General features: G+C 42.3%; 1 protein-coding gene across 5 annotated transcripts in view; it reads right to left on the bottom strand.

The window, feature by feature from the left end:
• Positions 1-26,961, bottom strand: part of myh14 (myosin, heavy chain 14, non-muscle) — a 31,874-nt gene extending 4,913 nt beyond the window's left edge. The window contains exons 1-44 of one of the 5 annotated variants that reach the window (XM_061716946.1): positions 26,828-26,961; positions 21,319-21,496; positions 19,655-19,861; positions 18,717-18,873; positions 17,680-17,707; positions 16,730-16,844; positions 16,219-16,266; positions 14,728-14,820; positions 14,580-14,643; positions 13,887-13,985; positions 13,644-13,787; positions 13,317-13,531; positions 13,079-13,231; positions 12,667-12,840; positions 12,396-12,569; positions 12,173-12,287; positions 11,703-11,771; positions 10,703-10,908; positions 10,480-10,601; positions 10,265-10,334; positions 10,011-10,171; positions 9,147-9,255; positions 8,777-8,908; positions 8,447-8,653; positions 8,206-8,343; positions 7,881-8,004; positions 7,175-7,346; positions 6,863-7,075; positions 6,617-6,761; positions 6,321-6,527; positions 6,030-6,134; positions 5,641-5,793; positions 5,142-5,390; positions 4,932-5,045; positions 4,753-4,851; positions 3,873-4,085; positions 3,620-3,781; positions 3,398-3,526; positions 3,199-3,287; positions 2,986-3,109; positions 2,692-2,900; positions 1,981-2,089; positions 1,335-1,507; positions 1,084-1,107 (exon numbers count right to left, since the gene is read on the bottom strand). In XM_061716946.1, coding sequence (XP_061572930.1) covers positions 1,084-1,107; positions 1,335-1,507; positions 1,981-2,089; positions 2,692-2,900; positions 2,986-3,109; positions 3,199-3,287; positions 3,398-3,526; positions 3,620-3,781; positions 3,873-4,085; positions 4,753-4,851; positions 4,932-5,045; positions 5,142-5,390; positions 5,641-5,793; positions 6,030-6,134; positions 6,321-6,527; positions 6,617-6,761; positions 6,863-7,075; positions 7,175-7,346; positions 7,881-8,004; positions 8,206-8,343; positions 8,447-8,653; positions 8,777-8,908; positions 9,147-9,255; positions 10,011-10,171; positions 10,265-10,334; positions 10,480-10,601; positions 10,703-10,908; positions 11,703-11,771; positions 12,173-12,287; positions 12,396-12,569; positions 12,667-12,840; positions 13,079-13,231; positions 13,317-13,531; positions 13,644-13,787; positions 13,887-13,985; positions 14,580-14,643; positions 14,728-14,820; positions 16,219-16,266; positions 16,730-16,844; positions 17,680-17,707; positions 18,717-18,873; positions 19,655-19,861; positions 21,319-21,483 — 5,978 coding nt within the window. In that variant the 5' untranslated portion in view covers positions 21,484-21,496; positions 26,828-26,961. Of the gene's footprint in view, positions 1-1,083; positions 1,108-1,330; positions 1,508-1,980; positions 2,090-2,691; positions 2,901-2,985; positions 3,110-3,198; positions 3,288-3,397; positions 3,527-3,619; positions 3,782-3,872; positions 4,086-4,752; positions 4,852-4,931; positions 5,046-5,141; positions 5,391-5,640; positions 5,794-6,029; positions 6,135-6,320; positions 6,528-6,616; positions 6,762-6,862; positions 7,076-7,174; positions 7,347-7,880; positions 8,005-8,205; positions 8,344-8,446; positions 8,654-8,776; positions 8,909-9,146; positions 9,256-10,010; positions 10,172-10,264; positions 10,335-10,479; positions 10,602-10,702; positions 10,909-11,702; positions 11,772-12,172; positions 12,288-12,395; positions 12,570-12,666; positions 12,841-13,078; positions 13,232-13,316; positions 13,532-13,643; positions 13,788-13,886; positions 13,986-14,579; positions 14,644-14,727; positions 14,821-15,873; positions 15,886-16,218; positions 16,267-16,729; positions 16,845-17,679; positions 17,708-18,716; positions 18,874-19,654; positions 19,862-21,318; positions 21,497-26,827 lie in introns of those variants that run through there. The other 4 variants (XM_061716948.1, XM_061716947.1, XM_061716949.1 and 1 more) reach the window with 4 other exon arrangements.

Here is a 26,961-nt window from a genome sequence, read left to right as displayed (position 1 = left end):
CCAGCTTTTATCGGAAGGTTAACAAAAATCACATGTTAAATATTTTTGCTTGTTTTTTGTAACTTAAGTTATCTTTCAAAGCATTTGAGAGGCCTTTGTGCCTTTATAGACTGGCTGCTTTTTACCATGCAGATATGAGAGTGGAAATTGTAAATAATTGTCCACAACATGGTCATCAAATATCTCAGACACAGAAACATTTATTTTACACAATCTTAGAGGAGCAGTGTGTAAAATTCAGGGACATCTACTGTAGTAAGAAGTTTCAAATCACAAACAAATGAACACATCGTACTTCACTGTCACAGTGGATGCTTCAATGCAAAAATGTCTAAAGAGCCAGCGGTTGGTTTGTCCCTTCTGGAAAACGGCTGAAACCATGGGAGGCGACTTATAAAGGGTAGATATCTATGGCTTCTTCTAGGTCAGGGGTCGGCAACCCGCGGCTCTAGAGCCGCATGCGGCTCTTTAGCGCCGCCTTAGTGGCTCCTGGAGCTTTTTCAAAATTGTTTGACCTTTTTTTTCCTTTTTTCTTTTCTTTTTTCCTTTATTTCGTCTTTTTTTCCTTTTTTTCTCTTCCCTTTTCCTTTGCTTTTTGATCTCAACATTTCAACTTTTTTCTCGAAATTTTGACTTTTTCCTCAAGATTGTATTTCAACATTAATCTTGACATTTCGACTTTTTCATCGAAATTTCGACTTTTTTCTCGAAGTGCATAATGAAAAAAATAAATCTCCCCCCAGTTCTAACTAATATAGAAACATGCAGCATGTGTTGTCTTCATTCTAAGGCTTATACAAGACTTTTCATTTTTTGCGGCTCCAGACATACAGTATTTGTTTTTTGTCCAATATGGCTCTTTCAACATTTTTGTGTCCGACCGCTGTTCTAGGTGAAATTCACACTGATTTGTGTTTACATGTGATTACACAGACAAACAAATACACAGTTTTGGGACGACATGAGATCCAGATATATTTTACACACTGCAACTTTAACACCTCCAGTTTTCCAAACAGAGACACAAACACACTGGGATAGAAAAAACAAAACAAAAAAAAACAGCCTCACACAGCAACGTACTTTTCTGGTCTCCATTCAGGGATGCTGAAGGTTGGTGGACGCAGACAGATGGGTAATGGGTCAGTGTTAGATGGATGCACATGGATACAACAAAAGAGCAAATTAAAACAAATCATATCACGTTAATGAAATGATCAAAACAAACAAAGCAATAATAATGATTCATGCAAGCCACATAAACTGAAAGCATAAAGCACAGACATATAGACACACACACATGCACGCACACACGCACACACACCGCCACTTACCTGAGCTGAGTGCGGAGGGAGGTGATCTCCCGGGTCATGGTCTGACTGCTGTCAGTCAGCTCCTCCAGCTCCCTCTGCAGCTTCCTCTTCTGAGCGTTGGAACGAGAGTTCTCCTCCTCTACCTCCTCCAGCTGCCTCTTGAGCTGCTTCAGTCTGCCCATCGACTTATCCAGCTGGAGGAGACAGGAGGAGAGGTGAGAGGAGGGACACGTCGACGTGTATAGCAGAGGTTTAGGTGATGCGTCGGATCGAAAAAAAAAAGGGAAAGGAGGCGGATATTTCAACAAGGGGATCAGTCTGGGAAGAGGAGGACTGATAGGAATCAGGAGCCAGATTAAACATGGCAGAATATTGCCCGTGGTGTTTTAGGAGGAGAGAGTGAGTGTCTCTGCTATGGCTGAGGGATTTATTGTGTGTGCAAATACACAGATGCCAGGACAGATTAGGATTAGTTTGGACTGAGCTGGATAAGTCATTCATTTCAGGGTGATTTTTCAACAGTCTTTGTGCCCTCTGGCACAATTAGAGCTCCAGTCTCATCTGATCTGACCCCATTAAATGATTATCCAGCACTCCATTCTGTGTCCTTAAGAGAGATATGTGGGGAACCCGTTTCAAGTGGTTATAGAAATGTTAATTTCCTCACCTGCTCTCTGTACTGGTCTGCATGCCTCCTCTCATCCTCTGCCTGCATCATCACCTCCTTCAGTTTCTTCTCTGTCTTTCGGACCAGTTTGTTGGCAATGGCTCGTTCTCTGTGGGAAAGGACGGGTTATTGCACCAAGCGATTCAAGATTTCCTTTGACAGTCTAGAAGCTTTGTGGCGGTTTTAATGATTTCAAAATCTGCATCTAACACAGCACAGGGGACAATTTGGGGAAAAAAACCTGAATTTGTTACATAATTTTATATCTTGTTTTTCTGATAAAATGCCCTGAGATGTTCGGGGATCCACTGAGACATTTTATAGGATCTGGCAGCCTTTCCTGAACTTTGTGGAGGCTATGGATGCTGATAATATAATGTAGGAGTCTTCATTCATTTTCATTTATGTTGGCCCTGTGTCTGATGGTTATCTGGCAATATGTTATTTAATTTTTATTTTTTTTTTGTCTGGTTTTTGGGGGTTATTTTTCTTGTTTTTGTTTCTCTTTTCTGTTTGACTGAACAGTCCTGTTTTAATGATAAAAAACTAATAAAAAGACTTTGATCAAAAAAAAAAATGCCCTGAGATGGTATTGGTAAAGTGACCGAAATTAAAAATGAAAAGAAGGATTTTGATCAAAGAAATGTATAAATACAAAGCTAACAAATATGGAAGAACATCTATGCGAATGCTTGTGTCAGGTTTCCTCACTGTGCCTCCTGTTCCAGCTGCTCCTCCATTGACTCAATCTTGGCCTCCAGGGCGGCGACGCTGAGTCTGTGTTTCCCCCTCACTGCTCCTTCCATCTCTCCCAGCCGGGCCTTCAGCTCCTTGTTCTGCCTCTCCAACTGCTCTCGAGATGCCTCTGCCTTCTGTGCCAGAGTCCTCTCCCCCTGGAGCTGCACCGTCAGAGTCTCCACCTGCAGCACAAGCAGAGCCGTCCTTAGAAAAGCAATGTGTGTGAAAAAAGAGGCAACAAGGACACTTGTGAATGCGTGCATCTACCTGCAGAGCTGTCTTCCTCTGTCTCTCTGTGAGCAGCTCAGCATTAGTCTGCTCCTCTTCCAGCTCCTCTTCCAGTTGACCCACTCGTGCCTCCAGCCTTCGCTTCTCTTCGAACAGAGCGTTCCTGGACAAACAAGCAGTCTCACTTGCAACAGTGCAATCGCACGGCTGACATGGCTTTCATCAACATGATAAATAAGAAGGAGTACAAACCTTCCAGAGCTGCTGTTGACCATCTCATCTGCCACTTCATCTCTCTCCTGCTGAGCCTGTCTCCTCTGCCTCTCTGATACAGACAGCTCCTGCACAGAGGAATCGATGCAGACTTGGAAGTCATGGAAACACGTAGAGGCACCATAGCAACTGCAAAGTTTATCAAGGATTGCTTGTATTCCCATTTAAACTCTTTTACCTCAGTCAGGTGAAGCACCTCTGCTTCAAGTGTTTGTATTTTCTTGTCACCGTCTTTTGACTGTACAATCACTTCATCCCGAGCCAACTTGATCTCATCTAATTCCCGCAGAATTTCCTTCATTTGACCCTGTGATGAATTAAAATGATATAAACGTTTGTATATATCTTGATGCAAACAGAAAGTGAATGTGGGTGGATTGTGGGAGGGTTTCTGTTTTACCTGTAGCCTCCGCAGCTGCTTCACAGCTTCCTCCTTGCCACGGCTGGTTCCCTCCACCTGAGCCTCGGCCTCCTGCAGCTCTGCCTCCAGCTGCTTCTTGGCCAACACAGCTTGAGATCGCTGGGTCCTCTCTTCTTCTAACTGGATCTCCAACTCCCTCGCCTAGGATTGAAAAAAAAGCATTTTTTTTTTTTACAATTGAATAACTTGGATTAAATACTAATGCCACGCCAGACCTCTTCCAGCACTTCACCTGCTTGCTGAGGGCCCTCCTTTTCTCCTCTCCCTTCTCCTCGTTGGTGCTGATCTCCCTCTCAAACTGAGCCTTCAGCGCCTGCAGAGTGACCTCCAGCCTCAGCCGAGAGTTCTCCGCCTCCGTCAGCTCCTCCTCCAGCTCCTGCGTCTGAACTCGCAAGTTCTGAGCTTCTGCTTCTAGGCTCCTCCGGGTCCGCTCCAGCTCATGGACCTAACGCAGAAGAAGACATGAAATAGTAAAAAAAAAAATCAAAATCCGACAGCACTCACTTAAGTATAAAACTTTAATGAAGTCACAAACACTGCACAGCAGCAGGAAATCGGACGCGTTTCGGCTTGCAGCCGTCCTCAACAATGAATAATGAAGTGGGTGTCCCCCATTTATCAGAAGCCAGCTGACTCTGATCAACGCTAAACCAATCAAAATGAAAATATACATAAAGCTAGAAGAGCCATGAAAATATTTAGATAACATAGAGAGGAATAGAAAATATGAGTACATCAAAGAAAAATAACAGAAAATATGAGTACATCAAAGAAAAATACTGAATTAATACAACTAGAAGGATATTTCAGTAAGTCACAGAAAACCCAAGAATCCACTGAAAATATTAACAAAATACAAGAAAATGTGCTTAGATCCATAATGACATCGGGAATAGATGTGTGACTGAACAGACACCATCTACAAAAAGCACGATAACACACATTCCTCATTCATCCCTTTTGGATGCTCTGTCTGTAAACAATGTATCCAATAGGCCTCTCGTTGGAAGAGTTTCCTATCCCTGCCCATGAAATAGTAACCAACTAAAAGGTTAGACTCATATACTGGTTATGTTTATTAAAAAAAAAAGGCCCAAAAAGTGGATTCCTACATTTTTGCCGACGTCATCCTGCTGGTTTACAAGCTGCTCCATCTCCAGGCGGAGCTGCTTGTTGGACCTCTCCAACTCATCTCGTTGGTCCTGGACCTCCTGCAAATGGAAACTCACATCATTAATGACCAGAAACACAAAAACACAGCAAACATTCGCATCTGTGTCGAAACCTTTACCTGCAGGGATCGGGAAAGCGCCAAGTATTTCGTTTCCTTCTCTCTGCTGTCTGCTTCTGCCCTGTCCTTCTCCTCTGCCAGGCGAGCGCTCACAGCCTTCTCCTCTGCCAGGCACTGAGAGGTGGTGTAGACAAAAATAAGATGCGTCAGAAACATTACCTTCTTTTGAGTTTTGCACCCTGTGCACATGAGCAAACTGCTCTGCCCTACCTGGTCAAATTTCTTCTGTCTCTTTTCGAGGGCAGTGCAGTTCTGTCTCTCTCTCTGCAGAGCAATTGTCATGTCCTCTATTTCCTCCCTCAGTCGCTCCCTCTGCCTCTCCACTCTTTCCTTCTCCTCCTCCTTTTGTCGCTCTTTTTGAACGGCACTGTCCAGCTCTCTCTGAAGTTTCCTGCGTGCCTCCTCTCCCGTTTCCACCGCTGTGCTCACCTCCTCCGACTGTTTACGAAGCTCTGCCAGCTGTGGAAGGCAAGCGCCAGTAGATGAAGAACTCTATAGTCAGCTTTATTGAGTTTTAGACAACAATCAAACCAGTATCTTTATAACTCTGTATTGTGAAAACTTTAAAGTGCTTTTGATATGGAAATGTTCTGGTTATTTTATTTATGCATCTATTGTCAGTGGATTATTTGAGTTTATAGGGATTAATATTAACACACTGCTATAAAAGAATGATGCGCATCCCGACTGGGGTTTTGGGGGTTTTTACCTGCTGGGTGTGTGTTTGGATCTGCCGGGAGAGCTCTTTGGCTCTTTCCTCCTCCTCTTCAAGTCTCTCCATCAGTCCGTTTTTCTCCTCCTCCAGAGCTCGCACCCTTGAGGCCAAAGCCATCTTCTGACGAGTTTCATCTTGCAGCAGTTCCTATAAAAAGAAGGAAAAGACAAAAGGCCTTGTGTGGGTGTTTTTGAGTCAGTACTTGAACTAAAACTTCAGTATGTTCAACATTCTCACAGAGAAACACTCTTCTCACAACCACAGAACAAAGTGTAATGTTTCAGTGATATTAATACCTGTGTGTGTGTGTGTGTGTGTGTGTGTGTGTGTGTGTGTGTGTGTGTGTGTGTGTGTGTGTGTGTGTGTGTGTGTGTGTTTGTTACCCTCGCATCGTGCAGCTGACTGTCCAAGCTGCTGGCTTCTTTAGCGAGTCGAAGAGATTTGGTTTCAGATGAGGACAAATTCCCGGAGAGGGATTCAATCTCAGACTGACAGAAACAGAGTGGGTTAAAAGTAAATTACTCAATAAAATAAATAAATACACACACAGGAAGATTATGTTTAATTTTCCGCAGCATAACAAACTGCTTTTGTAAAATTCTAAACAAAGAAAGCAACATCTGTTCAAATGAAAATAGAAGTTTTAACATCCACATAGTTGTGACCACCCGCACCTGCAGCTTGTGCAGCCGCTCTTCCCTGTCCTCCCTCTCTCTGTCGGCCTGAGCCAAGCGGGCGCCGAGCTCCTGCAGCTGACCCTCTGCTCTCTTACGTCCTCTCTCGCTCTCCGTGCGACCCGCTTGGAGACTCTTGAGCTCGGAGGTGAGATTCTGCCTCTCCTCCTCCAGCATGCCTTTGGACTTCTCGAGAGACTGACGTGCCTGAAAGAGACACACGACGAGTGATGGGCCACGTTCACGTACGCGGGGGCTGGAGGGTGCGCCTGAGTGTTTGTGTGTGCTTCACACACCCTCTTGCTGTTGTCCAGCTGCTCCTGGAGGCCGTCTATGGCAGCGGTGTGTTTCACTCTGAGTTCGGAAACCTGGGCCTCGTGCCGACGGGTCTCGTCTTCGATACATCTCTGGAGGTCACTCAACTCTGCCTCCCGACGAGACCTGTGGAGATGTAGGACGGTTCCAAACAGTCAGTATTTATGGAAAATGACACAAAAGGTCGCAACTTCCATTTCAAAATGTGAATTTCTGTCCATACTGACCTGAGCTCTTGCTGTGCAGCTGTGGTGTCCAGAGTATCCTCCAACTCTGTTCTCAGAGCTTCCAACTCTTCCCCCAGGTCTCTTCTCTGTTTCTCTGCTCGTTCTCTCATCCCTCGCTCATTCTCCACTTCCTCTTTCAGCTCAGAGACTTGGGACAAAGCCTCCCTCAGAGCTCTTTGAGCTTCAGAACGACGAGCGCCTTCCTCCTCCAACCTGACAAAGTGAAAAAAAACCAAATGTATAATTAAAAAAAAGAAGTATGAAAATCTGTCACAGCGTCTTATTTGTATTAGACTCTCTGCCAACTCTCACCTGCCCTGCAGGGTGGTGATTTCCTTCTCTTTTTGAGCCAGAGTGCCCCTCAGCTCGGCAGTGAGCATGCCCAAGTCTGACAGCTGCTCCTGAGCCTCCAGCGACTCGCTCTCCATCCTCCTCTTCCATTTCTCTTGTTCTAAACGACCCTGCTCCTCACGCTTCAGACGCTCTGGAAACAATGAACACAAAGGGACATCAACTTTTCAGTCATAACGTATCCAAGCCCTTCTCCATACAAAATGATGACCAAATTGAGGAAGATTGAGAGCTATAGACTGAGACCATTAACTCACTAGGAAAGATACTTATTGAGTCGAAAAGTCAAATGAAAAGCCGATCTCTTTTGTTCATAGACATTATGATCCCTTTTTGCAGCCAGAGCAGTAATTCAGCAGTATGAGAGAGAATGTGAGTTTAACAGATTTATGCAGAGTAAATGTATTTTCTGGGTCTATAATTAGTGGACTGAAAGGTAACTTGATGTTTCTTTTGGACTCAAATAAAGATGAGCAAAGGCTGATATCCCCATCTGTTTTTATTCTTATTTGATTTTCTTTTTGTAATTTGTTCAGTAGCTTTGATGACAACCTTTTTTCCCCCCACTTTCATAAAAAAAAAAACAACAACAAAAAAATATAATTAAAAAACATTCTTATAACACAAGTAAGAAGCAATGCTTACTCCAAGTCCGGAGGACACCTACCCTCTAGGTCAGCGATGACAGCCTCCTGCTTGTTCTTGAGTTTGGTGAGACTCTTCGTCTTCTCCTCCTCCTCAGTGAGTTGATCAGTCACCTCACTTAGATGCTCCTCCAGCAGTTTCTTCTCCTGCTCAGAGAAAAATACGCAGCAGGCTCAAAATCATTCAAAGAAAAGTGCAGAACAAACAGAGGTTGTTGATGTACTGTATAGAAAGTGCTGAAAGATTGTTAAAAGCTTAAATACTCCAACCAGCAGCTTCAAGTTCAAAGCAGCGCACATCCAAACAGATGTGAACAGATTCAAACAGTGTTTTAATGTGATGCCCACCTTGCTAAGTCTGTCTCTTTGCTCTACAGCTGTCAGAAGGTCCGTCTCCACACTCTTCACTTTGGTCTCCAATGTCACCTTCTCCAGCAGGAGGCGCTGTCTGGCACTTTCCTCCTCCTCTAGCTGCTCTTCCAGGTCCTGAGAAAAACAGGCGGTGGTTTAATTGGCACCAACCCAACAAATATCAGTCCAGACTTTAATCTGCTATCATCAATGTTGAGAATATATCCATTCTGGTTACCTGTACATTCTGCTGCATTCTCTTCTTCTCATTGGTTAGCTGCGCACCACGCTCCTCCTCGTCCTCCAGCCGGCTTTCCAGCTCGCCCAGTACTTCCTCTAGCTCCTGCTTCCGACTGGCCAACCTGGCCCTCATCTCCTCTGCCTCGGCAAACAGCTCTGCCTCCGCCTGCAGCTGGTCAGCCAGCACGGCCTTCTCCTCCACCAGCTGAAATGTTGCAAAGACAAGTTGACGAGTGAGATGGGGATACATATTTAAAAAGAAAAAAAGAAAAAGAAGATATGAAGCAAAGGCACAACATGGACCAGAACAAGAAAGAGTTTCATTTACCTGAGCGTGTTTCCTGTCCAGCTCAGTGTAGTCCTGTTCCACGAGGTTGAGTTTATCTTTGGCCTTCTGGAGCTCAGCTTCTCTGACCTGGATCTCCTCATCCTGCCGGGTCACCTGCAGTAAAGGCTTCACCTGTTTGACATAGAGAAAAGACTTGTTCTCAAGCAACAGTTTGATTTTGTGCTGCTTCCTGCCAGTTACCATTTGTCTGTATTTTTCCTGTCTGATTTCCGCACAAAATGATGAATTATTTCAATTTCTGTAGAATAAAATCAGTCCAAGATACACTAACTATGATTCAAAAATGTACATTTTAAAAACAGTTTAAACCATGTTGCATATTTCTGTGTTATGATGCGGTTATGTGCACCTTTGTAAACAATCGCCACCACTGCCAGTTCCTGAGTTTGAGGTAGGCGGCACAATTCCTCTGCACCACCCTCACCGCGCTCAGCTGCTGCTGCTTCCTCAAAAAGGCTCTGACACAAAGAGAAAACAGTCAATTAGCAAACACTCAGAAAAAAACAAACAATTTAAGATCATGTAAGAAGCAACCTTGACCTGTGACCTCAGATTAGGGTCCAAACTTTCCTTTTTGATGAATCTTATCATTTGGGCTGGTTCAAGTGCACTGAAGCATCCTTTGAATTCTGCTGCTATAGGCTGCTGTGGGACCTCCCATGATGCACTGGGCTCTTTCCTCACTCTTATCATGTCTCTTCTAGTATATACACATCACTATACATGCAGAATTAACATTCTTCTCTTTTGTGTCTAATAGGCAGATATCCCTGGAATAACAGACCCAGGAAGGTTTTTCCTCAGGATGGGTATCACATCAAAATAAAGATCCAGTGCAATCAGTTGGAATTGCTTAGTCAAGCCCCTTTTTCTTTTAATCTGAACTCTACCTGGGTTATCTGGATAGCAATGAACTGGATATATATATATATATATATATATATATATATATATATATATATATATATATATATATATATATATATATATATATATATATATATGGTATATAAAGTGTGACATATTACACACCTTTTTCACATCTCATGAAAAACAACAGTATAATAAACTATAAAACCTATGGCTTAAATTCACTAAACATATTGATATACAATTAAGGTTCCACTATGGCAGCTCATTATTTATGAGTCATTTGGTTGATTAATGTCTGTACTCATGACCATGGCTCTTTATTCATGTGTACTTGTCTTACTTCCGTGCCAGAAAGCCTCTGGAAGCACTCTGGAAGCGAATGATGGTGTCTGTGATCTTCAAGTCTCTCTCCTCCTCCAGGTGAGCCAAGACTCCCGCCCTGAAGAAGACTTTACTTTGACCCACCCTGAACAGGTTGTGATCCAGCTCCAGAGCAGCGATCTGAACAGGGAGCATTAATATCAGTGGGTCTGTTCCACAGCTGCGTCACTGCACAACATACTGTGAGTTTACGGCTCCTGAATAGTTGCCTACCATGAGCTCTGAAGCCTGTTTGCCATCCATGAAGGTGCGAGGAATAGCATTGGGAGTAAGGATCTCATACCTCAAACACAAAAATGAAAAGATATGTGAGCATCTGAGTGAGACATACAAGGCTGAGGATGTGCAGAGAGGTTTTTTTGCAAGTGTCACAAAATTTGTTCAAAAGATGTGAGAAGGACAGACGGTAATTTGTAGTAGACTCATACCGTTGCCTGAACTCTTGGAATGGGATGCGGTTAGGGAAGCCTTGTCTGCAGATCCGAATCCCCTCCAAAACACCGTTGCACCTCAGCTGGTCTAGAACCAGGTGGGGAGCCAGCTTACCGGCCTGAGGAACACAGAAAGAGCAAGAACCCAAACATGTCAGATGTTTCATTACCTTCACTGCAGTATTTTTCCACATTTACCCCTCCTTGTCCCCTGCCTCACCCTTTTCTCATGGTTGGGGATAATGCAGCGGAGGAAGTTAGGGTTGGTGTTCCTCAGCGTGGCCATCAGTTTGGTTAGAGACTCTTTGTAGAGTTGACCAACGGTCCGAAACATTCCCTTCTTCGTCTTCAGACCTGCCGCTCCAAATGTGACCGGCGCGCTGTTCTCTCCCGACGACACCTGGTCCATTCCCACTATCCTGTCCACTGAATGGGAGAAGACCCGGGTCTCAGTTTCATCAGCAACTATCACTTAGTCAGGATGACAAATGTGTTTGCCAGAGTAGGTGGCAAACACATTTTAATGTCTAACTGAAAGGCGTGATGTTATGATTTTGGATTTGCCTTTAAGGCTTTGACAAAAGTTGATATCAGATAGATTTGAAGCTACCGGACCAGTGAAAAGCGGTTTATTTTAACATACACACAAATGTTTTACCTAAAACACAATATAATGATGCATCTCTAGAGATCTTATTCAGGATCACATTTCTATCCGAACAGCTTGTCTTTGTTTGTTTTCAGGGAAAGTTTATTGTCACAAATTAGCCTGTAAGCGAGATGATTAATTTTCGACTCTTGTCTGTAACCAAATGTTATATGACCTTAACGAGAAGCACCGATTGAAGTCGTGGCATTGCTGCACAGCCGTCATGTGATCCTGAATGAAGCTTTTGTGACTAATTGAGAGCATGCTGCTACTTTGACAATGTCCTATTTCTACAAAACCAAAGAGACTTGTACTTTAGTATAAATGGAAAAAAAAAGCTTCATCAAATAAACCACAGCACTGACAATAAAAGGCAAACCCTGTTGAAAGAGCAGCTTGAGAGCGATATAGCAACACGCTGATGGTATAATACGAAACTTAGGACACTACAACACAACTAAATAGGAAGCAGAAGTGACACGAAAGGCACGCCACGAAACACAAGCTGTGAAGGCAGCTGGGGTGGGAGTGAAAAGAGTGTGAGAAGGTAAAAAATAAAAGAAAAACCTACTGTCTGAGCCATTAGTCTGAAGTGTGGCATACGAGTCAAAGAAGTACACACGAGGAAGAGTTTGAATATCTTGATGCGGGAAAAAAGGGAGCAAAAAATAAAAAATAAAAATAAAAAAATAAATCAAAAGGAGGGAAAGAAGGGGCCCAAGCGAGCATCAAATTATTGGAGAGGGGAGAGAAACCAGAAAAGAGCAGCCCAGGAGAAGACAAGGAGGGAAAAAAAAAGAGAGGAAAGTGATAGAGAGCAGAATGATAGAGAACAGCAAGATAAAGAGAAGGAGAAGAGAGAGAAAATGCGGCAAAGTTAATACAGTATAAACCCCCAAAATATATATAATTATATGTGATGTGAAAATATTTAGCTTCTTTTAAAATGAAAAGTATACAGTCTTTAGTGAAAGTCACAAGTTCAAAGTTTCTTTCTTTTTTCCACAGCTGCAGTTTAAAGTGCAAGTGAAACAGTCTCACCCTCCTTCCACAGCTCGGACACAAAATGATCAGACGACTGGTGGAGAAGAGACGCCACGTTATCGTTCAGGGGATCCATGTTCTTCACTAACCAGTCATCCGCCTTATAGTCCACCTGAGGGTGAAGACGTCACGCGGTTGGGACAAAAAGGGAGATGCAACGCTGCTGAGGATATCTGTAAAGTGGCTTGTTTAAATGGGGAGAAGGGAAAATAAGGGATACCTTTCCAGCATAGTGAATAATGGAGAAGTCCGCTTCCCCACGCGGTTGCTTGGATTTGAAGAATTTTGGATGGCCGCCTTGCTCGCCGGACAGCTTCTCCACAAACGTGCGGTCCGTAGCCCGGGGGAACCAGCACTCTTCATCCAATAAGGCCAGAACACCGGGAGGGTGAGCCTGGCAAAGAGGGGGCAGAAGTGGTTTCATTTTTCAAAGTGTTTTGAACGTCCTGGTTGAATTCACGTCACCAGACGGGTAACGATGCGGTACGTACCGGTCTCTCAATGAGGTCAATGCAAGGCTGAAGGTCCAGGCCAAAGTCAATAAAGTTCCAATCGATCCCCTCCCTCTGGTACTCCTCCTGCTCCAGGATGAACATGGTGTGGTTGAAGAGCTGCTGCAGCTTCTCGTTGGTGTAGTTGATACACAGCTGCTCAAAGGAATTCAGCTGCAGAAGAAAGTTTTAAGAAAGCAAACTAAGATTCAAGCATTCCTCTCATGTAAACAGTGGAATAATACACATGTGCACGGTTGTATTTGCGTAGATCACAACGAGATCACTGCGCTTTTTTATGCACAACAGTATAGACACAAACGTTAAGAATGTGTGCACAATGTGTGCTTAATTTAATCTTTCAGGACAAATACTGAGACAAACCAAATTCTCCATTATCACGTGAGCTCACCTGGAAGATCTCAAATCCAGCGATATCCAGGATGCCTATGAAGGAGGCTCCCTGTCTCTGTCTGCGGTCCAGAGCCCTGTTGATCCTGTGAACCAGCCATCTGAACAGACGCTCATAAGAGGCCTTTCCCAAAGCTTCAATGGCAAAATCCGCCTGCAAGAGATAAAGTTACAGTGAACAACACCACACACGTTCACACGTTCTCCTAGATTTGAGTCTTTGCGTGCAAAGATCTTACTTGTTCTTTCGTCTGGGCCTTCTGCACGTACTCTCGGCCCACTTTGATCCTCGGCGTGAGAATGGCGCGAGTGAATTCCAGCACGTTGATACCCAGCAGATGGCACAGTTTCTGAGCAGCTGTGTTATCAGGCATAGAGGCCTGGTCCTGGTTCTTCTCTTTCATGAAAGATATGTTTCCAAACTGGAGCACAGCAGAGATCACCTTCAGCATGGCTGAGGAGAGTGAAGACATTTGGGAGAAAATGGGATTTATAGAAAGAATCACATATGCAAATCGCTTGTCTTCATATTCTTTTTTATTTGATCCCTTTTTCCCCTCTCTTACATATCAACTCTTCGGGGGTGAAGCCCATTATAGCCATGGAATCCATGGTCTGGGTAAAATTCTCTGAATCGCTCTGACCAGGAACAGGAATAGAGCCTCCAGTGAGGAAACGATACTCATCAGCACTTCCAAGGAGCAAGTCCGCTATGGAAGATGAAACAGAGAGGTTTACGAAGGAAAACATTATTTTAGTAGACACAAAGTAGTAGACACATTTCCTTAGTATTGGACTGTTTTCCTGACCTCTTGTTTCCTGTGAAGCTCCAGATAATAACTGATAAAAGATGTGAAATGTCCTCTCTTCCTTGGCCTGACGGGTGGCCCGGGACTTCTCAAGGAGGTCTGAATTTTTGTAGTAATGGACATCAACATCTCTACTTCGCCTTTTTAAAGAAGTGTGCAGTAATACACACCTGTTCTCATGAAAATTACATATACATACATACATATACATATATATATATATATATATATATATATATATATATATATATATATACATATACACACACACACACACACCAGCAACAGTGTGTGAAAACCTGGTGAAGACTTACAGAAAACATTTGACCTCTGTCATTGCCAACAAAGGGTAAAGAACAATGTATTGAAATGAACTATTGTTATTGACCAAATACTTAATTTCAACTATAATTTGCAAATACATTATTTCAAAAATCAGACAATGTGATTTTCTGGATTTTTTAAATTTTTTTTCCATTTTGTCTCTCATAGTTGAGATATACCAGTGATGAAAATTACAGGCCTCTCTTATCTTGTTTTAAGTGGGAGAACTTGCACAAATTCAGGTTTTAGAAGGCACCTCTACATCCAGCTAACAATCAATAGTTTTTTCAAACAGAGACTCTAAAAACAATTAGCAGTCAATGACTCTTTCTGAAACGTATCAATTACGTAAAAATTACAAAAGGATACAGGTCTCGATGTTGGCACCAACAATGTATCCCGCCACATCAAAATTAATGCGGATAAATTTACCCTGAAAAAAAGAAAAAAAATGTTTGAAACCATTTGAAGTGCATATTTCAAACCGGTTTGAGATTTACGTTTAGCAAACTCTTACAAATCTGGAAGAGTTGTCATTCTTCACAGTCTTTGCATTTCCAAAAGCCTCCAGTATGGGGTTGGCCTGCAGCAGCTGTCTCTCCAGCTCACCCTGAGATACACAGGAGAAATGCTACAATAAACGGCCGTAGTGCCTCCCTTCTGAAATGTACCACTCAACAACTACTCTATTATGTAAAACATACACGTGATAAAAAATGCATGAGTCATTGTTCGAGAACAATGACACATTTAAGGCCTGAAATAGCTTCAACAGCAATCCCACAATTGCCATACTGAGGGATGAATGATTCTCAATGTAAATGAGAGTGAAAGTCTCATTAATTAATTAGAAGAAACTGCATGTTGCATGTTTTTATTACTCTATATCTTAGAATTGATTCTATGGTTGTTTTCTTTTTTCAACTAAATTTAACCATTGAGGTTGAGAATCACTGCTGCACCTCAGCTACACAAGCTACACACTGGCTGGTTCACGCAAAGCTGCAATGCATTACTGCAGTCGTCGCATTGCCATTGCAGCAGCAGTCAATGCAGTAGCAGCAGCAGCAGCCAGAGAGTCAGGCATCAAGAGGCTCGCTATAGGAGACGATTATACCATAAAAACTGTCAAGATGTGCCAGGAAATCAACACTGAAGGCAGGCACGGCACATACACACACAGAGCAAGAGACCAGCACTTTTATAGCATTAAAACACAGAGCAGACAATGTGTACATAGCACACATTGAAAAGCCAAATAGTGAAGTATGCATGTTTCACCCACACCCACTCACACGCCCAAATCTGCTCCATTCATTCAATTGTAGACACACATACTGTATGGTTAGTAAAGCCACCTCTTCATCAGAAATGCCTCACTGATGAACAAACAAGTGAGGCCTTCACAAGCCATTGCAAACAGGAAACCGACTCTAACCAGAAGAAGACAAAAATATGGCAAACTAGAGGCCCGGAAAATGAAAGTTGCACAGATAAAAGTCAGAGAGAGAAGGATATGATTCACATTGTGCTTAAAGTGAATCACATCAGGTATAGAAAATATTCTACAGAGAAAAAATTTCACTTGCAAAACATATGACTCCCCCATGAGGAAACCCCGAGTTTTTTTTTGTTGTTTTTTTTTTAATACTTTTATACTCACATATTGTAAACTCTGGTAAATTGCAGAAACAAATGGAGTTTTAGGGGAGAGGAGATTTGGTGGATGGGTGAACATGTGGATGGGATAAACAAACAAACAATAAAAAAGTCAAATGAGACAAGAATCACAAAAACACAAAATAAAAAAAGAATACAAACAAGCAAAATCAAATATACAGTACAACGGCTTGACAGTTAATGAAGAACAACATCAGAAGTGACAGCTAAAATGTTTTAGGTTACTCTGCTCGTACGTAGCCAGAATTACTGTGGGGTTCATTAGGCAGAAAATAGGTCAGGAAAACGCAAAAGGGAAGGACAGGGCAGCGGGAAAGAGATAACTCACCCTGTTCACCATGGCGCTGCCTCTTGTTAAAGACCTGGAGCCATCCATCTGAGCATCCAGGCAAAAGAGGAAGAAGAGAACGAGGGGAAACGAGCACAGGAAGGAAGAGCGGTAAGAATAATGCAGAGGAGATGCTGAAGAGGAATGATCAAAGAATCTCTTATATCAGCAGAAAGCTTGTGAGAATTAAAGAGTCAGCCAGTGAAATCAATAGTAAAGTTATAGTGTTTGGGAAAAGAAAGTGAATCATAAAGAGCCTTTAATTAATTAAAGATAACCTATTGATTGAATCTTTTTTTTTTTTCAAGCCTTGTTTATAGTCTCATTATTCCCACTAACTCTTAGACACAAGAAAACATTTTATGAGGAACTTATTAAGGAAGGAAATGCACTTGAAATGAATATTTGAGCTGGTGAATAGTTTTTTTTCAATGTTTTCACTTTGAAAAAAGTTGTACTGATTCCAGATTTGAGCGAGTGATACGCAACATATATACAAACAGTATCATACCTGTATGGCTTCCTTGTTTCTACCCAGAGTGCCACCTTTATGGGAGGAAGCAACATGAGCCAAGTACTGGATGACTTTCTTGGTGTTCTCAGTTTTCCCAGCTCCAGATTCACCTCTGGAATACACACACAACTACGTAAGGAAAGCATAATCATACAGTATATCCCATTATTGCTCTGCACAGTCAGTGTTAAAACATATGGGCGTCATTATGAATGGTGTGTACAATTTTAAAAGAAAGAGGACACAAAGGTGCAAGTGGGCAAACACACATTCACTGCAACAATAAACACTGAGCTGAAGTAGCGCATGCAAAGCCTCAGGTCTAAACAGAGAGCAGGTGTGGAGGATACAATCTGTGTCACTGTTGTTACTTTTGGATGAGAAGGAAGGAGAAAGGAGCAAAAAATAGCAGCTGTAAAAGATCTAAAAGAAACACCCCTCTTTGCTCCAAATACACTTCCAGACTGATGTAAGATGAGTCTAAAGTGGGATCCTTCACAATGAGAGGAAGATTACAGCAGGAAGACATGGGTGGCCGGCCCAAACGCAAACATGAATGCAGACACAGACACCTTATAGGCCTTAATGTTAACCTCTTCATGTTCAATAATAGATGTCTTGCGCAGCTTATTTCAAACATCATTACACTTTTTATCTTTATTTCTGTACGAGTGTCTGGATTTTCATGACATTTTGCAAGACATATGCAAATACCTGTTAAAAAAATTCAGATTCTGTCCAACACAAACCTAAATATTTTCAACACATCCAGGAAATAGATGAATGCATGTGGGTCTAAACAGACACCAATGAGAACTCAAGAAGAGGAATCATGCGCACAATGCTCCAACACATGCGTCGCCACTGGTAATGAAGAAATGCTCCTCATGGCTTATGACAAAGCATTCATACACAGACACACTGGATTCCCGTTTTAGGCTACTCACGTGCAGAGGATTGCCTGATCTTCTCTGTCTGTGGAATTTAAAAACATCACGAGATTATATGGATGTCAGGACAGCGCGTTGTTTGCTAAATGGAAAGAACTATTATTGAGTCAAGCACTTTTCTCACATGTGATTTCTTTAAATAACATCCTGTAGGATGCTGTATAGTTGTCTGTGACTCACATTACACCAAACCGCCACCCAAAAAGCTGAGCTTATAGGGCTCTGGAAAGCACCACATGAATTTGAATCTTGTGCTTTGAGAGGCGATACATATTAAATGACTAAACAGATAAATCACTTTAGACCACTGCTTCTGTATTTGAATCTCTGCCTGTGTTCTGACTCTTGTCAGTCTTTAACCAGTTACTACTGTAAAAGAGAAGCCGATTACCAGCCCGACTGGTCTCTCTAGGCCTCCAAAGCACACGGCCCTGTTAGGTAATGGGTTGGCACATTTTTCAACACTGCAGGTATTTGCATTTTAGGTTCCCATGTGTTCAGGTTAAAAGAATTCCCACTGGTCCTACAGGTTCAATCAGTGTGGTAACACACCTTCAATCTTCCCCGAAGGGACTCAGGGGTGGCAACGACTTAAGACGCAGAGCTTCATCTGTCCCGTCCTATTATTTCAAGCAGACATGCAGAGACAGAGACATTGCACAATAAACCCGTAACCGCTTTCAAACGGTTCCTGGGAATTTTCTCTGTCTCATCTCATGAGGTCAACATGCCAGGTACAGCATGAAAACAATTCCTGTCGTGGAATATCACAAGTACTCACTGGATCCAAGGTCGGTTGCAGGGAGTGTCGTCCCTGGAAAGCCCAGCTGTGTCCCGCCTATTTATTTTTTTATTTTTAAAGCTTTTGATAACAACTACAAGCAAAGAATATACCACCCCTTCAAATAGCATTTGTGGCGTTGCTTAACGATCAAAGATCACAGATGATACTGAGACACACGCTGAGCAGTTACATGACGTATGGTACATGGGCAGGTCAGAGTTAGACATGGGTCACAGATAATGTTGATTACCTTGAAGCATGCTGCGGTAGGCCGCTTCTGATATGGCGTATATATGCGGGGGCATCTCGTGGCGCTTTTTGCCCCGGTACATCTCCACAATGGACTCTGTGTAGATTGGCAAGTTCTTGTAAGGGTTGACCACCACACAGAACAGCCCAGAATATGTCTGGAAATGACAGGACACAGGAGTTTACATCGGCATCAACCACAGCAGAACCATTTCAGTACTTCTATTACTCAAGAATGTCTCTTTCTGCCTTAGTAACTGCAGCAACAAACATGTGTTGCTTTAGCTGCATGACAGAAACTCCTGTGAAGCTACAGAATTGTTTATCTTCTTTGTGGATTTCAGTAAACAGGAAACTGAAAATAAATCCGCCCCGTGATCACACTTTCCACTCAGTGTCAATACATTACTTTCATGCTCTCATGGTAGATTTTAAATGCCCTGAAAGACAGCGGATACGTACAAAGACACACACACCACTATCTTATCACATGTTGTAAGACATTTCTTTAAGATAAGCCAAAGAGCTATTTCTTCCCCTCAGTGTCATCTCTTAACTCTTTCTCTTAATCGTACTGTTTATTCATGAGATTAATAGCTAGATTAATATTAGCCATATTTATATTATCCGACTTGACCTGCATGTGTGGTGGGTAAGTCAGCTAAGGCCTCTGATTGTTGCATCCCTCTTATATCTGTTCTTTACATTTGTAGCCACCATTTTTCTGCAACAGAAACTTGAGTCCCCACTGCTGCCACAACACTGTAAACTGACTCCTCATGCGTCTCATCACTGTGTATCAGTTACACGGGAGATGCCCCCGCCCTCGTGTGCAGCAATACGGTAACATCACAAACTGCACTTTTTTGGGGGGACTTTTCTAGTTTTATACTTTGAATGTGTTCATCTTGTAATGTCCTCGCCGTTTTGTGCACCCACATAGATGAGGCCCGAGAAGTATCTCTCTCTGAGGTTGTGCAGCACCGAGGCCTCGTTGAGGCAGGTGAGGTCGGCCATGTCCTCCACTTTACTGAAGCGCGGAGGGTTCATCCGCTGCACCTCCTCCCTGTGCAGAGTCAACTTCCGCTGGCTGTCTGTGAGCTCCACTTCCACCTCATCTCCACGCTCTTCTCTGATGCTGGCCGACTGGGAAAAAAAAACAAAACATAAAACTGAGAAAAGTCCAAATATAATGGCTGGGAGGAGCTCTCCCTACGTCATTAAGACTTGCTCATAACATTTCTGCATCATCACTATCAAATCTAGTTCCGCATTTCTGTGCAGTCAAGGAAAACAAAAGCATGGAATCACAACAATCTGTTGACGGTGCTAATTTATTCTAGATATTTTAAAAATGCTGAGAGAGCCTGGGATCCTTCCTGAGCACTTCTCCAAACAGACACTGAATCGGATTGAAGTATTTTGTTCTACAACTACATAATAACTAAAACAAGTCTGTCAAACTGTCAGAAATCCTCCGTCTCAAGAAAGTTTAAAGATTCTGTGCTTTTTTTTATATCAGCTCAGACGAGAATAGAAGAAAAACTGCTTGTAAAAAGGTCAAACATTGTCAAAAATGGTCCAAATGAATGAACATCAATCATAAAACTGATCAAGTTTTGGACTCCAGAGTAAACCATATGACCTACTTTTTAAATATCAGCTGTTTGGTAGAGACTAGCATTGAGCATCATTGCATTTGACAGAATAAACAAGAATAGGTGGTGACAGGGAAGAGGAAAAGGGACCTCTTTTTGCCATTAGAAATGGCAAACGAAGACTCTGACCAAGGAAAATAACCCTGGTCCACTTTCTCCTCTCTGCTACAACATGCAAAATATATGCGTCTCTGCGTGTGTGTGTGTTGTGTGTGTGTGTGGGTGTGTATTAGTCATGGATAGAAGTGCATGCTCGGAATATGAAAACTCTGTGATTGTGTGCTGGTTTCTGTGCGTGTGTTCATCCAACAGTGCCATTCTCAGAACATGAGTTTAAAATGAAGTCAGTGTCTCTGCAACGGCCTCCTAAACATCAGCAAGATGAAAGGCGTTATTGTTCTATTCTTAGAGCTCTTTATGGAAACCAGTCCAGCAGAGCAAAGAACACTTTGAGACAAGACACTGAATTCATGCTTCACAATCTGAAATATCCCGCACGCTAGAAAAAAATGGTAATGAATATTATTTGAGTTGTCAGAGCTGAAAAATGTATATTACAGCCAGATCTTTTTGAGCGCTACAAGGCTTTAACGTGACAGTAATCCTTTTAACAATGATGAGAAAATTGAGCAATGAGACATGGATCAAAACGCTATCAAATAAAAGCACAAAGACACATTCTCACGCACACCTTGTGCTGCTTCACCTGTCTGACACACCTTTAGTTGAGGGGGAACACTAATAATTTACAAGATGATTAATACTTAGTCAAAAGTGGGAATGCAAAGTCATAAAAATAAATTGCTTTCAGTCTTAAAACAGTGTTTATTCCAACAAAAACCAGTGTGTTTCAACCAAATAAGACCTGATCTTACAAATGTGAATATGTGAACGTTCACAGTAAACTGAAAGATGAAAAATCAGTCAGTTCTCTTTACGGCTCACCTCGAAGCCCTGCTTTTCTGATGGTACCCACACCAGCCTCTTAGCGGCCCAGTCCGCCTGGCTCGCTGCGGAGAATACGGCGCCGGAGGTAGGAGACCCCGGCCCCCCGCCCGATGCCAGTAAACGGGTGACATCGTTGACCCCGCCCCCCGTTGGCCTGGACATGGTACGGCTGGCACTAGGTAAGGAGAGAACGAGAGGCAGTCAAAAAACAGTCAACCTGCTGACACTGATGTGGTTCTGAAACAAGACATCCCGCACACACACACTTCATGCACATGTAAGAAGAGTTCTAGGAGCACGCGAGTGACGTACAGGCCGTATCTAACCAGGGCCCGGGCCGGGGATGGCCTAATTGAGAGACACAGCAAATCAAGGGGAAGACAGACAGAGAGGTTTCTGGGTGATGGAGTGGAGGAAAAGCGAGACACATCAATCGACTGAGTAAACTGACATGACAATGATGGGGGGAGGGCTGGCGAGGAACGATGAAAAGCAGTGAGAAGAGACTGAACATACAAGCTGGGTTGAGTATAGTGTTAACTGAAAAGAAGAGGGAAGGACCGCTCCTGCCACTGGACTCAGAAAGATAAGACAACAGAGAGGAATTTGGTGAAGATGAGTGGACGCAGTGGAGAGAAAACGCTGATTCGCTTCAGGGGTTGGGGTCCTGTGAGGGACGAGGTGACAGTGGCTAAAAGAGGTTACCGTTTTGACACATGAAGGCAGTCTAGAGTCAGGCTGACTGCAGTGCCACAACAGGATGTTGGCATACTAATCACACAACACAGAAATATGATTCTGGGAGTTTTCTTATGGCAGTGGGAGGCGATCTCATCACTCTTTAACTTCACAGATGTGAATATTTAATGTTGTTTTTTAAGTCTTTAATTAGTTGTAGCCTTTAAATGTCATTTTATCAAGATTGACAAGTATTAGTTGCTAATTAGCTGCTGCATCAGATGGTGGTCCAGCTGAATCAATGGAATATGATAGATGATGATATTAATATGAATGAATGATGAGTTAACTGGTAATCAATACTATTAAGGTTCATGATGAAACCAAATGACAGGATATCAAAATTAAGCAGAGGGAGTGACACAAGCTGCAACTTTGATCTGGAAAGCAGCCTGTTTAGCTGGCCTGCACAACAAGTGTATTAGCTATAAGACTTCTCAATCCCTCTGCAGGCATGTCATCAGGCCTGATTCCTGCTATGCAGCTCAGCCTCAGACTTTTCTGCTCCGTCCGTCGTGTATTTTCTTTCCAACCCTTCTGTTACCACCATACCTTTCTTGACTGTAGGTGTGGAGTAGTATGCTGACGGTAAATTGCCACCACCCAGACACTCAGTGTGGAAACTATGTGATCCCAGGGAGGCATTAAAAAGCTGTGATTCTGTTTTATGACCTGGTATAATACGACCTGGTTATTGTTAAAACCTCATTTACAACTTCCCCGCCCCGTGTATGGCACTCTTCCCAAAACCTATTAGTTAAGGGCGGCAGAATTCATAAAAAGGAGATCCTAAGCAACTGGTTAAGACTACAATCTACAAATTACAAGGCCAGGCGCTGCAGTTTCTGAGGAATATTAGCCTAATGAGAAGCAAACAATCATTTGTCTGAGACTATTTTCAGATAAGTCAGAAGGCAGTGCCACAAAAATGAACACGTCTTGGTGTTGACAACATTATATGAGGGTGTATCGACAAAAATTAAGAAACTTGCAAGACTAATCCTCTGTAGACAGTGCATATTATGACAAAAACAATGAAACAATCCTGATGAAATAAGGATTACACCGATCAGTACTGACATGCATCATGAGTAAACCCTGCTCATCGGGTTGGTGTGTACAGTAATGTTCTGCTGGGAAAATCTTCTTTGTGATATCCATGTGAATGTCATTTTGGCATCTACCTAATACGTTTTTACAGACCAATCAGATCCCCTAAAACCACAACCACATGGTAACATCATTCTTCAACCATAACAGCCTCCCTGAGCAGGACAGCAGCGAGCTCCGCGGTTTTTGTGAGGAGAGCTCAAACAATGTAAAATTAAAATAAATAATTTTTTTATAAAAAAAAAAGGGTCATATGTGTTAATTTGGTCTCTGAACTCATCAGATACCAGTCTCATGGGGCCCGGTGGCATGTGTGCAAAGCCGGGGGCCTCCCCTCATGAGCCACAGGGACCAGAAGAACTACTACGGAGTACGGACACCCCCAGAAGGACACCCCCAGAACCAGACTACCCTCCACAACCTCAGGTGTTCTTTGTCCAGACCCTGGCGGATCAGAGCTCTTTCAGGAGTTATAGTTAGTTAGTTAATATTTATTAATTTCGGTCAATCACAAGCAAAAGCAAAAAAATCAACAAACAAGATAACATCCACAGGGTTTTCCCTGGTCAATATTGTGATTATTTTGACCGAACAGGTCTGAGCCTGAAGCATAAAGCTTATCTTGCCCTTTAGCATAATAGAATATACAAAAAGAACAAATGAAGTATAATGAGGTTACACAAAATAATAATAATAGTAATAATAACAATAATAACAATAACAACAATAGCTGTGATAAGTGTAATAATAGTAATAGTAATAATAATGACAATAACAACAATGATAGCTCTGAAAACAGAAAGTGAAAGATGCTGAAGGAGCCGACAAAACCAATTTAGGTTGTCATTTCATCTCATGCATGTGTAAATTCTTCTTTGTTTGCTTATTGTGCTTTTATATACGTGTCCATTGCCTTTGCTTTGAATAATATCTTGTATGCTTTTATTGAGTTTGCTAATTTAAGGTCGTTGTCTAATGAGCTCCACAGTTTTACTCCTAAAACGGATATACATCTGCCCTTTGTATTTGTTCTGTATGTTGTATCTCTGCACACAGAGGAGGGGCTCAATATTAAGGGGATGGCCATGATGCTAAGGCTGACTGGAGTACATCTCCCAGACTTGAGCATGTGAAATATAGAAATAATCTTTTCGATACAACCAGCAGCAGTCACACGTGCAGTCTGCATTATCTACTGCACAGCTGCAGTGTGTGATGCTGCTGAGTCTCATCAATGCCAGTGATCCCCCTCCCTGACCAATGGGAGGGAGGGAGGGGGGAAATGCACCTCCAAACCAGTGCCGTCAATTCAGTGGAAGCTAAGGTATGGCAAGGTTACGAGTCACAGAACTTAACTAGAGTATCAATCAACACGTCCAGCAAATACTCATCACAGAAGTCTGCTATGGAGCTTATCTGTGTGGTCAAGAAAATTGGAACTTTTTCAAATGCAGTCTCGCTCACTGCAAAAACTCAAAATCTTACCAGGAATATTTGTCTTATTTCTAGTTAAAATGTCTAATTTTTAGTCAAAAAATCTCATTACACTTAAAACAAGAGTCATTACCAGAAAAATAACTTGTTATTTGACCATTTTCACCTGTTTCAAGTAGATTTTCACTTGAAATAAGTAGAAAAATCTGCCAGTGGAACAAGATTTATCTTCTCATTACAAGCAAAACAATCTTGTTCCATTGGCAGATTTTTCTACTTATTTTAAGTGAAAATCTACTTGAAACAGGTGAAAATGTTTGTTTTTGAGTCTTGTCTTAAATGTAATGAGATTTAAAAAAAAAAAGAGACTAAAAATTAGACATTTTAACTAGAAATAAGACAAATATTCTTGTTAAGATTTTGAATTTTTGCAGCGTATAATAACTAGTGAAATCGATCGTGTTGTTCTGATTTGCATTTGTAGTTATTCCATAAATGTATTTAAAAAAACAAACATTTACATTTAACCCTTGAAGCAAAGGTGTGGCGGCTGCCATACCTTGCCATACCCAATTGACGCCCCTGCTCCAAACCAACAAACTCCCCCTGCAGCAGCTGGAATCGCCTCTTTCAGACTGCACCCCTCCACAGCAACACCCCGAGCCCTAAAAGAGGCGGCTGACAGACAATGCCTTTTGAGTTTGAACTGAGGTCATTCACTGCAGGGGTCCTGGCCTCACTCTCTCCCAGGGGCGAAAATCCCGGGGGGGGCAGGGGGGACAAGTCCCCCCCATTAGTAAAGCTGCCCCCCCCTAGAATAATTTGAGACAGAATTAATAATTTTGGAACAATGCAGTAGTATTTAGTAGTGATGCACCAAAAGGAAAATTTGTGGCCGAAACCGAAATCGAAAATAATAATAAACAGTAAAATCTCATTACACTTAAAACAAGACTCATCACTGGAAAAAAACAACAATTTTCACCTGTTTCAAGTAAATTTTCACTTGAAATAAGTAGAAAAATCTGCCAGTGGAACAAGATTTATCTTCTCATTACAAGCAAAAAAATCTTGTACCACTGGCAGATTTTTCTACTTATTCTAAGTGAAAATCTACTTGAAACAGGTGAAAATTGTTGTTTTTTCCAGTGATGAGTCTTGTTTTAAGTGTAATGAGATTTTTTTTAACTAAAAATGAGACATTTTAACTAGAAATAAGACAAATATTCTTGTTAAGATTTTGGGTTTTTGCAGTGTATTATGTCAGATGTGCTGTATTATTGCCACCTTCCACCTAATACCATTGTTTTGTATTGCTCTAAGAAAGGTCTTCTGCCTGTTTGCGAGATAGAGATGGAAATGTCAAAATGCTGTATTAAAGGAAGCCTAAAACTTTTATTCCTTGTCCCCCACTGGATTTATTCTCTAAAATGTTACTGTTTATTGTCCCCCCAAACTATGAAACAGAATTTTCGCCCCTGCTCTCTCCATCTCTCCATCTCTCTCTGTCTCTGTGTGTCGGCCTCCATGCAAAAAAATGTGTGGGCTGCCTGGCTGCACGTGATTGTGCGCGTTTTTAAAAGGGTGGCAAAGCTGGAAACGCCTTTTTCCTCATCTTTGATGCGAAGTGGCAGTGCACCGAGGGGGGGATACTGTTGCATCGGCGAGCGGACAATGAGGAAAGGTGACATGATGAAGCCACTGGCTGTGATAATTACAGCGCGGCCGCAGAGCCGCACAGATGCGGTGTGACCCCTATAAATAACCTCCACGTTTGAAGTAAAGCCCCAGCATTAAACCTGACGGAGACAACCACACCTTCATCTAAATATGAGCCATCACATGTGAGCCACAGCCTTTAATTGACTTGTGTGGAGCAGCTAAAAAAAAAAAAAAAAAAATCCAGCCATTTCCATCCTATTATTATTAATATTGTTTTATTTTTCTTATTATAACGCAATATCAGCTTGGCTGTAGCTTATTGAGGTCAAAAGCCTATAGTTTTAAACAGACTACTTACTGCCCTACTCATAGTGCTCTAAAACTGTAAAAATCAAACCCATAGGAACAAATCTGGACCCCAAAATGATAAATGTTGAGACAGACACCGCATTTAGCCCAGCAGAAAAGAGGTTAGCCAGCTCCAGTGAAATATGATACGTTAAAGGATATTACACCGGCTATTTACGAGTTGGATTAGGATAAAGGCAATTAAATGTCTCACCTTCAGGTTCGGCTCTGAGTAGTAGATAAGGCTGTGGGGTGAGGAGGACCGGGATGGGGCTGATTCTGAGATATTTGTCTGCCAGATAGGTGCGCAGCCTACCGCATATGCGGCTTTTATCATTGCATGGCTCT

This window comes from Cololabis saira, chromosome 3 (assembly GCF_033807715.1).
Source record: "Cololabis saira isolate AMF1-May2022 chromosome 3, fColSai1.1, whole genome shotgun sequence".
NCBI lineage: Eukaryota > Metazoa > Chordata > Actinopteri > Beloniformes > Belonidae > Cololabis > Cololabis saira.
This window is presented reverse-complemented; position numbering and strand designations above follow the sequence as displayed.